Genomic DNA, 10,727 nt, shown 5'->3' with positions numbered 1-10,727 from the left:
CACACACACACACACACACACACACACACACACGCACACACACCTTGCCTTTCCTAGTAAAAATATTTCATTCTTGGAAGTCAGGAGCCCTGAAAATCCCCTAGGGTGGAGGTTTCCCAGCAATCATCAATGAAACAATGAGAGCACAGGCAGAGAGGGGAAAGTTGTTCCCTACAGGATTTTCCCTAGGACCCTTTTAAGATGACTGCTGTCTGTCTTTAAACCACAGTTGCAAAATTCTTTCACTCACAAATAATACCCCCTCTGTTCTTCTATCTTAAGCACTGTGTTTTTTTTTTTCGTCGTTTGTTTTTGTTTTTGTTTTGTTCTTTTTCCTCCCTAGACTGTTTTCAACTAAATATATATTTTCAAAAGCATCTCATTTTCACAGTACTGCTCCAACAGATTATAAACCTTCCTCACATGGTAAAGTACTTAATGAATGTCTCTGTTCTAATTGCATATGCACTTCCATTCATAAAAATAGTCCACTGGGGTCATTAGGGCATCAGAATTGGCAAATGCTACCTTTAGGGTATGTGTGGGAGCTCTAGTGTGAAGTGAAGAGAAAGGAGACACACTGAAGAAAATGGGAGCCTGCCCACCAGACCATCCTACAGTAAATGACTTCAGAATAAAGTGTTAACAGCAGGTCAGTAGTAAACAGGCCTGGCTAATGAGTAGCAGCCACAGGGACAGTAGCTGATAGCAGATTTCTGTGCTTTACACTTCCTTTGATGTCTCACAGATAACACAGAAAGAGCTGGTGTTCTGGAACGTGGAGGATAACAAAGATAGAAGTAGGAGTCCTGCATCTCAGACCACACGATTTGAAGGAAAAAAAAAATGTTATTCTCCCTGAACGAAAGTAAATGGAGAAAGACCACACCAAACCCCACATACACCCTGCTGAACCTGCCTTTCTAAGATCATCATTAATCCTCAACCTTTGACTTGTCTGCTGTAGATGGAGAAAAAGTGCAAGAGGCACAGAGTGCTCCAGTTCCTTCCCTTTCAGTCTATGCTTCCTTCTTTCAATATTAATCCACTTATAGTCCCCTGTTTGATTATCTCTATTGATCCTTCTCCTACCCAGTCTTTTTAATTTGGTTGTTGTAAGCTCTCCACAGGGATCCTGCCTCCTTTCGGCATCTTGGGGGACTTTAACATGCCCTTTTCCCAAACCATTCCCTTACCTGCCCCTCACCCCCAGTGGCTTAGTCCTTTTGTGCACCCAATAACACCAAGGAATGACAGCAGGAGTCAACACAGCCGATTCCAGAACTGTTCATCAGGTTGCTCACTGGGGCTTCCCAAGATCCTCCTCTAAGCATTCCTGGCTAGCGTCCTGAGAACTTCTGACCAATTTCAAGAAATGTAGGCTTTCTAAAACAGATTCTCTTGAACATGATCATATGTGCTCCTGGGGTGTACATAAGAAAACCAGAGCTGACTCACAAGGATGAGAGGCATCTGTCTAGAAAGGAAGGGGAGATTCATGAGCGTGGCCACTCAGTGTAGCAGGAAAAATTTACTCCTTAAGTAGCTATCTCTGATAAGCACTGTCTTGCTAGTCATGTACCTCTTCACAAGCACCAGACTGGCCTGCCTCTGGGCTGCCTTCCACTTTCGTCACCCCCTCCCTGCACCGGTGCCTTAAGATTTTAAGAGATGTAGTCTGCATTAGAGATAACCCAGTCAGTCTGTGAGCACCGTTGGAGGAGTCATTAAGGTTACTGCTTGTTCTCTCAAGCTCTCCAAATTCATAAAGGAGCGGAACAAACCAGACGTGTGTGTGTGTGTGTGTGTGTGTGTGTGTGTGTGTGTGTGTGTGTGTGTGTGAGAGAGAGAGAGAGAGAGAGAGAGAGAGAGAGAGAGAGAGAGCGCATAGGGAAGGGAAATTGCTGCCTCTCTTTCCAGGCAAAGCAGTATTGCCTCCTGGCGATACACATAAAATAAATAAACAAATGCATTTTAAAACATGGGTGAGAAGGATCCGGGTGGGAACTGGGCTTGGATAAAAGGTTATGTGCCTAGATGACCTGAGAGACTCCAGAAAGGGCAGCTTGTGTTCTTTTTCTCTGCCTTTCTCTTTTATCCACTTTGCAGACCTAAGGCTGCGAGTTGCAACTACTCCCCCACCTCCCCCACACCCCAAACTCAATGAGGAAGAAGAGATCCCACAAGATGTCCCTCAGTCTGGGTGCTTCCCCTCTGCCCTATGCATCCCCAACTCTGGACCACTGTCCTAGCCTGGCCTTGCTCAGAGCTCCACACACTTACTTCAAGGTTTCTATGCCTTAAAATGTCAGTTATAAATTGGTTAGCGGCGCCGCTCCCCCCCCCCGGGGGGGGGGTTTGCACATTTGATTCGCACAGCTAGAGTCTCCCACCAGAGCTGTGGGTTTAAAGTTTTTCAAGGGTCTTCTGGCGGGAGGGTGACACGGAGGGGCTGTTAGTGGAGAGGCAGGCGCGCCAGCAGCCTGTCCTTTCTGGGCGAATTGAACATCCCCATAGCGCCCCACCAGCAGTCTAGGGGCACTGGCGCCTATGGGTCCTCGGCGGTAATGGACACATTTTCTTAGCTGAGATGCAAGAAGATCCTGCACGCCTAGGCAACGCACACCGCGGGGAGCTTCTGCACATTAGACATACCGGGGCGCGCGTATGGCACACCACACCGACGCTACCCAAAACCACTGAAAACCCCCGAGTGTACAATAGTCAACAACGTGCGCGTGGGGGGGGGGGGGCTGAAAGTGTAAAAGACACCTCAGAATCTCAGGGGCGCAGAGGCAGCGGCTACACTTCCACAGCCCGGGTCCCTCTTTGCCCATCACCTCCGGAATGGAGACTGAAAACCTGGTTTCTTAACTAGTTTGGAAAGTGGGATTTAAAGTGGTTTCCAGTGAGGGCAACCAGGCAGACGAGGAAGCTAGGCGCCCCAGGGACAAGGAGAGGTATGAAAAGAGGGAAGGCAGAAGCGAAGGGAGGTGACCGCCGCGCCCTGCGGACCCCCTTACCTTGAGCGGCTGAGCCGGTGCCGCTGGCGCTGAGCAGGGCCAGGGCAGGTAACACGAGCATCTGCAGCACGTATCCTAGTCCCAGTCCGCAGCGGGCCGCTGTCGCCCTCAGACCTTTCCTCATCGTCGGCAGAGGTGTGCGGGGAAGGGAAACGCCACCAGGAGACGCACAAACAGCAGAAAGCCCCGCCGGGCAGAAGGCTGAATCCGGCCACCGCCAGGCAGTCCTGAGAAATAACAGCAGCCCAGAGCACCACACTCCACTTTCTCCAAGGGCAGGGGCCAAAGGGGGTGGAGAGGAGCCTCCGAGGAGGAGTTTGAAGGTCCCTCGTCCACTGCGCCTAGCCACTGACGTCTCCCGCCTGCGAGTGCTCTGCCCCCAATAGGGAGGTGCAGGGAGGCGCAGCGCGGCCACCACCGCGGCTCTCCCGCAGCTCCACCGCCAGCCGAGCGGGCGCTGCTCTCGGGTCCCCGCGCCCGCGGGGGATCGCACGGGCGGCGGGGAGGGGTGGTAGCAGGAGCGGGAGGAGAGGCGAGTGGGCGAGGCGCTCCCGTGCGCCAGAGAGAGACGCCCCAGCTTCCGCTCGCCCGCCGACGGTCCAGCGACAGTCGCCTCCCGGAGTGGGGCGAGCGGGGGTCCTGGGAGGCGCTGGCAGAGGAGGCGTGGAGGGCGCGGCCCCACTCCGCGCGAGGGGAAAGCGACGGCGGGAGCGCGCTCGCCCGCCCGCCCGCCTTATGTAAGCGGGGATGGAGCGAGATCCACGCCTCGCGCGGAAGGTGGAGTCCGCAGGGTTCGTTCGCTCACTCGCTCCAGCGCTGACAAGGGATACCTGGGGGCAGAAGCAACCGCGGCCAGGGGTAGCGCAGCATCCCGCCGGGCGCCAGACTCCTGCTCCGCCAGAGCTTCGGGCGCGCCTCGGGCCACTTGGCCGCGTCCAGCGGAGCTCAGCCCACCGCCTGGCAGTGTCCCCGAGCCGGCCAAGCCTCCGCCAGACGCCCCAGGAATGCACTCGCGCTAGGATTTGGGAGTTGCGCTTGATTGAGCCGGAGGCGGGCTGGAACTTGTTCTCCTAGATGGGAAGGAAGGCGAGAAGCTTTCGCGGTGCCACGGCCCTCCTATCTTTGGGTTGTCAGCGCCAGTTAGGCTGTTTCATGCTTTGCGAGCCCGTGACCTATTTGCGGTGGAACAAAAACTAAAAATCAATGGAAACTCCCTCGGTACTGATTCCTCTGCCTGTTCATCTGGGTGGCTGCTGAGATTGAGCCTATCAAGAGTGCTGAGGCAATACCAAGAGACACTCTCAGAAAACAGAACCAAATTTGCAGGTTCTCAACATAATGTCAGAGCCTATAACTTAGCGAATTCCGAACAGGGCTAAATATGCTCCGACTCAGAATGATTTTTTGGGAGTAGTTAGGCTGGGGATTTCTGATTTAAAGATGAAGGTAGACTCTAACGAGCGGTAAAATAAGGCCAATCTAGACAAAAGGAAGGCAAATGTGTGAACACAGCAGCTAAGCTCAACAAGACAGCACTGTGAAAAAAAAAATCCCTTTATTAGACTAGTGCACTTTAAAATTAATACTTTATCATGTAAAAAGTTCAAATTAAAGTGCCAAAAGATCCATGAGCCACACGTAAACACGCACACACACAGAGCTAAGTAAATAGATAGGAGGAAAATATATGAATTCCAAGTCTAATTTAAACTGTGCTCATAACTGTTGGGGCAAGCAGGCCAGGTAACCTTTGCATGTCTTTTTTACTTTTTATTTTCTCGGAAACATTCTAACTCTAATGCCTGGTGATTCTGCCTGCCCAGCTCCATTGAAACCTCTACCCGTTACGTGTGCCTTGGATGAATTTCATAGACTTGGAAAGGTCACTCTTGGGAGAGTCGCTGACAAAATTAGCCTCTTTTTATTTCCATGGAGCTTCTTCCTGCCACTTTAAAATCGCTTAATTTTCTTTAGCTTCCCCACATGGCCACATCATGATATTTAGGTAAGAGGTCAGGAGCTGGTGCCAGATGGGTGGCTCAATCCACAGTGATTTATGAGCTGGATGGCATGGCTCCAAAGGCCAGGTGTTTGTTTTCTAATCTGTAAAGTGGGTTCATTCGAAGCAATGATATATAAGGTTTTGTGAGGTTTGATTGAGTTAAATATGGGCAAAATGTTCAGCACAAAGTCATTGTTGACTGCTCTTCTGATCTAGAAGATTCTCAGCTTTTCTTGCTGCCTCAGCCAGTTCTCTTCAACAGTTCTCATTTCAGTGAGGGTTGAGAATATGTTTGCACCTGTGGTCTCCTTTTTTTTTTTTTTTTTTTTTTTTTTTTGTAGTTATTAGCTCTCACACATATCTGCTGGGCACTCAAAGTGTGGCTTTTGTGAAATGGCGTATTTTTTAACGTGTTTCTAATCATCAGAATGTAAGTGGATATGTGGAGATGGAGATATTGGCTACCATAGTGGATGGTGCTGATAGCCTGTCAATGTCACGCACCACCAGAAGAGATTATGGTTGAATCTAGTGGTTTTATCATTTCCTCTAGGAAGGATAAGAGCTTAGAGTCCACGGGAGAAACCTCTGTGCATAGGCAGTGTCCTGTAAACAAGGCTCCAGAAGTTGTATAGTGTTAGGTGTGGTGGTGTGAGCTTCTCATCACAGCACTCAGGAAGGAGACTCTCTGTAAGGTCTTAGCTGGCATGGTCTACTTACAGAGCTCCAGAATAGCCAGGGCTACATAGAGAGAACCTGTCTCAAACAACAATAAAAAAGTTGTAGAGTTATTCATTTATTCTTCATATCCTTATTTTGCCTGTCTTTCCTGACTAGAATTTAACTCAATTAGAGCAGAGATTTTTCCATCCCACACTGCTAACACAGAACTTAACCCATACTTGGTATTCAGTCAGGACTGGTTGTCTGGTTGACAAAAAGATTCACCTGGAAAGAATCTTCAAAGTCTAGGACGGTGCGGAAGGTTAAAATGATCACATCCTCCTGTTTGGGTCTTTGAAGCACTCGGCAGTCGATACTGCATGAAATTAATTCCTTAAAAGCATCAGTAAGCGATAAGGCAAAAGAAAGTAGTTCAATACTGAAATTCAGCCTAAAGAGGGCAGGAGCATGGTTTGAGAAATGATGTGTGGAGATGCAGGGGGAAACAGGAGAGTGGGAGTCCAGGGGCTGGGGCCCAGCTAGCACCTGCAAGCAGGGCAGCTCCAGTGTGCAGGCAGGCTACACACTGCCTTTGTATCAGCACTCTGCCTGGTGTCACTGACTGTCACAATTTCGTCTCCAGGAAAACAATAATGCAGTGTTTCAGAGGCTGCTGAGTGCAGGCTTGCTAAATCTCTGAGATCTGGGCAAAAATATCTCTGCCTAGAGAGGATTCTGACTCATTTCTGGCAAACAGGAAAAAGTTATCACCCTTTTTTTTCCATTCACCTGCTTGAATTTTCCAACTAGTGCTTATTTTACATATCTGCCCATGTATTTGAATGCTTATTTTATACACCTTTATGTGTATGTGCATGCACAAATATGTGCAAGTATAAACACGTGCCAATAGAATGTATCCACCCCAAGGTGCATTTTCCCTATTACATTCAGCACTCTGCCCAGAATATAGAGCACAGCCTAGCACAGGGTCGATAAATATTTCTTGGATATTGAATAGAGGAATATGAGTCAGTGGATTTGAAAACTGAGCCAAGTCCTGTATAGCACCCTGTGCAATTTTAGACAATATGGAGGCTTTTCTAACCATTGAATAAAAATTAAGTGTGAATAGATTTGAACCCAAAGTGTATCTGAATGTGACCTTTCATGTTTGGAATAGCGCAGGTGTTTGAGGAACCAACATGAAATGCAGCTCATTTTTGAAAAATAAAAAAATAAATAAATAAAAAGCATCGCTTCAATCCATATACAAGGGCTTCCTATTTCTTGGCTGGCTCGGGTAAGTGGAGAATTAACTGTGGGATAATAAATCCCAGTGACAGGTGCTAATGGGAATTAAGCATGCAAATCTCCTGCATATCCCTCCAGAAATCTACACCAAGAAAAGTATGCTATTTAGCATGTGGGCTGCTTAGAAATAATAGTATTTACTCTAAACCACTATGGAAAAAGTTTCCAGTGCAAGGGTTAAATAAAATGAAGTGAGCATATATTTTCATTACAGAAATATTTTCTCTCATTTTTATCTCTGCCCTGTGTTTGATTCTTCATATTTTTGTATTGTAATGGATATCTAAAAATAATTCTACATAGTGGTGATATTATTAATTGGCTACACAGAAGAAGGATTTTACAGAGTAAGTAGGATAACAATAAGGAGACCTTTTCCTGACTAGGAATGGGGGATGGGTATGTAGACCACAGATAACATGATTGATAGAACTCAAGGAAGGAAGCCCTGATGGTCCAGAATTAGCTGATTCAATCCCTCCTCTCTTCCTCAGCTCAGAGAGACTGAGTCTGTCATAATCCTGTACATGCTAAGTCTTTGTGCTTTTTGTTAATTATGTTAAACAAGACTCTTTACAAGGGAAAGCAATCTGACTTGAGCGTCTTTAAAAGAAGTGTGATAACTTATCCCTAACCTAAGAGCCACAGAGGGCAAATGTCTGTGTTCCTACTAGCTAACATGTCTGAACTGATTGTTGTGAGCAAGCGATGACTCTAAGCTCTTGTGTACTACCTCACTTAATTCACACACTGCATGTTGATGAAAGTACCACTGTTGTCTTTCTCCATTAATACTGCTGTAACAAAATACTAAAATAGTAATACATGAAAAACACAATGAATCTCCCGACAGTTGTGAAAGCCGAGTTAGAAAATCTAAGATGGAGTTACTGGCAACCGAGTTCCTTTGCTGAGTCATCTAATGAATGAGGAAAGACAATGAGATGGTTTGAGAGAGCAGGAGCAGATAGGCCTCTCATCCCTTTTTAAGAAACCCATTTACACACACACATACACACACACACACACACACACACACACACACACAAACCTACCTCCATGATAACTTAATACATTGATAAGAACAGTGCACCATGACTCAGTTATCTCCTGGAAGGCACCCACAACTACTGTAGTGGAGAGGGATCAAGTATCCAACACATGAACTTTGGGGGTCACATGGAAATCTAAGATTTATTATTTTTATGCTGAAGGGAGCAGAGTGGCTAAGCAACACAGTTGACATTTCTTAGTGCCAGTCAGATTGCACCGATCATATCCTAGAATCAAGAACTTACACACCATTAACAGAATTGCTTCTTATCCCAATACTCCAGAACTTGATGAAATTCACTTGTGTTTTGACTTCCTAAAGAGACTTGTGGTTGTATGCAAGTTTTGGAAGTCCCTGATTTATAATGTTTTTACCATTATCAATATCAGCAAAATGACTAACCCTTTTCTCACCTGGCCAACAGAATCCAGGAAGGATGCCCTTGACCAGCGTTAGGCCATGTGCTTCTGACCAAGGTAACCATTATGACCATAAGAATGAAGTTATATTGAACTGTGTGGCTTGTGTCAAGTGCTCATTTTGCTAGCAGGAAACATGAGCTAAAACTGGGGAGAAGGGATTCCCCAAAGGAATATCAATACAGAAAAGAAAGATTAATACAAATTAACTGCCAACAGAATGGAGGGAGTACCTCTGTTTTGTATGGTGTGTGGCATAACTGGTCATCAGGCAGAATTTTGTCCCATAGCTCAACACTGTAGCAAAAGAAGCATTTCTTAAGAAGATAAGAACACTGGTCCACCTTAGATTGCTTTAACTGGAAGAATTGAGTACAAATTCAATTCAATTTCGAATACTATCACATTAGCCTTATTATATTGAATCTCCAGTCTAGGACCCCTGAAGAAGAGTACTGTGGGTAATAGTCACTGTGCACTAAAGGATGATAAATCAATATACAATATAGAGGGAAAAAAGTGAAGGAATTCTAAATAAAGAAAGCATGTGGGAATATAAGGTTTCAGGAAAGGCCAATGAAGGAATAATAGAAAGAAGACAACTAGGAGTGAGACATAGGCACTTGTATTGGCAACGCGCATGGCTTCAACAATGAGACTATTTATCCGTAACAGCAAGAAGTCAGGGAGTGGGCAGTACAAGGAGGCTCTGGGAACTCAGTTGTGTTTTTCTAAATGACTTGGCTCTTGATTCCCATAATATGTGGCCTTTGTTCTCACATATGCTGATGGCTTTTACTGCTCTAGGCATCATGTCTGTCTTCCCTGCTGGAAGAAGGAACAGGTGTCCAGAGTACAGCAACCTTAGGTCCATTCTAAACAGCCTTTATGGAAAACCATAGCCAAAACAGCTTCATTGTCTCACCCTGACAGTTTGACCAGTGATCCCCCTTGAAGTAGCATAGAGGAGGGATAACGTTGTGAATGCTAGATAGAAAAGCTGTGTTGGCAATGGAATGGAGGCACCAACAAAAGGCACCGAGGGAAAGACATTTGGGACGCCAAGAGGTATTTGAAGATACGGAGGCAGATAGGAAGTAGCTTGAGTATTGGCTGAGTAAAAAGGATGGGTGTTGTTTTTTTTTTTTTCTATTTAATGAAAACAGAAGAATAGCCTAATTATGTCTAGTAGGGTGTAGAATGGCAGATTCCGGGAACCTGCAGCATTGGGGTGGAGTGGCATGAAGTACGGTCAGATTGTAGAGGTACTGTTCATAAAATAAATGAAGAAAACAGACGGCACAATGACAGGAGAGCATAGGAAGGAAGAACAGCAGGAGTGACAGTGTGCAAAGTAAGGAATTAAAAAGGCAAAGAAGGGGGTTTGTCAGATGGCCCCATGGCTAAAAGTACTTGCTGCTCTTACAGAAGGTTGGGTTTGGTTCCCAGCACCCATATCAGGTGGCTCACACATTTTATAATCTCTGCTCCACGGACTCCAACACATACAGACTTACAAAAACATACCCATGTACACATAACTGAAAATAGATATTAAAATTTACAAAAAAAGGAAAAAATAAAAATAAATGAAGTAATACACAAAAGTTGGTATGATTTCTGCAAAGGAGCATCATGTTGTAACTGGCAAATTAAAAAAAATCAATAGTTCAACAAAAATATGCCAAAAATAGAATATGTAACTTAAAAGAATATTTATGGGCAATGGTGCTATTTCTTATTTTGCAGACTAAAGAAATAAGACATTGAATGGAATGGTGAGAAGGACCGTGGATTGGTAAAACCAGATTTCAGTCTCATTTTATCTATGATAACTGTTTTTTTTTATTTTTTTTCGGAAATCTCTATGACTTCCAAACTTAGTATCTGTGTCACAGGAAACTAATCATTTATAAATATGCAAAATTGCGGTGACAATTAAAGGTAGAGCATTTTTCTGTAATGTGTATGAGATATAGTATGATATGCCTGCGTTATCTATTTTGCCTCACTTGATTAGCCATGTGAAGAGCAGCGATTGTCGCTGTCTGTGCAAGCGTGATGGCACTGTGGAGTAAACGTTTGACTATTAGATGCTTTCTCTTCTTTGTGTTGCGTGATAATTACTAAACAGGTGATATTCCTGCTTACAGATCTGTGGGACCTTCTCCAGCCTCACCACCTTACAGCTGCACATAACTGCAAGTTCCAACTGATATTTTAATAATTCCAGAGTGATTTGTGTGCCTTTG

At 45.4% G+C, this 10,727-nt stretch overlaps 1 protein-coding gene across 1 annotated transcript in view; it reads right to left on the bottom strand.

The window, feature by feature from the left end:
* Unc5c (unc-5 netrin receptor C) overlaps positions 1–3,229 on the bottom strand; it is a 307,297-nt gene extending 304,068 nt beyond the window's left edge. Inside the window, exon 1 of the mRNA XM_055628168.1 lies at positions 3,024–3,229. Within this exon, the coding sequence (XP_055484143.1) occupies positions 3,024–3,147 (124 nt within the window). The 5' untranslated portion in view covers positions 3,148–3,229. The remainder of the gene's footprint in view (positions 1–3,023) is intronic.
* Positions 3,230–10,727: the final 7,498 nt, after the last annotated feature.

This window comes from Psammomys obesus, unplaced genomic scaffold, assembly GCF_907164565.1.
Source record: "Psammomys obesus unplaced genomic scaffold, mPsaObe1.curated_primary_1811, whole genome shotgun sequence".
NCBI classification, from domain to species: domain Eukaryota; kingdom Metazoa; phylum Chordata; class Mammalia; order Rodentia; family Muridae; genus Psammomys; species Psammomys obesus.
This window is presented reverse-complemented; position numbering and strand designations above follow the sequence as displayed.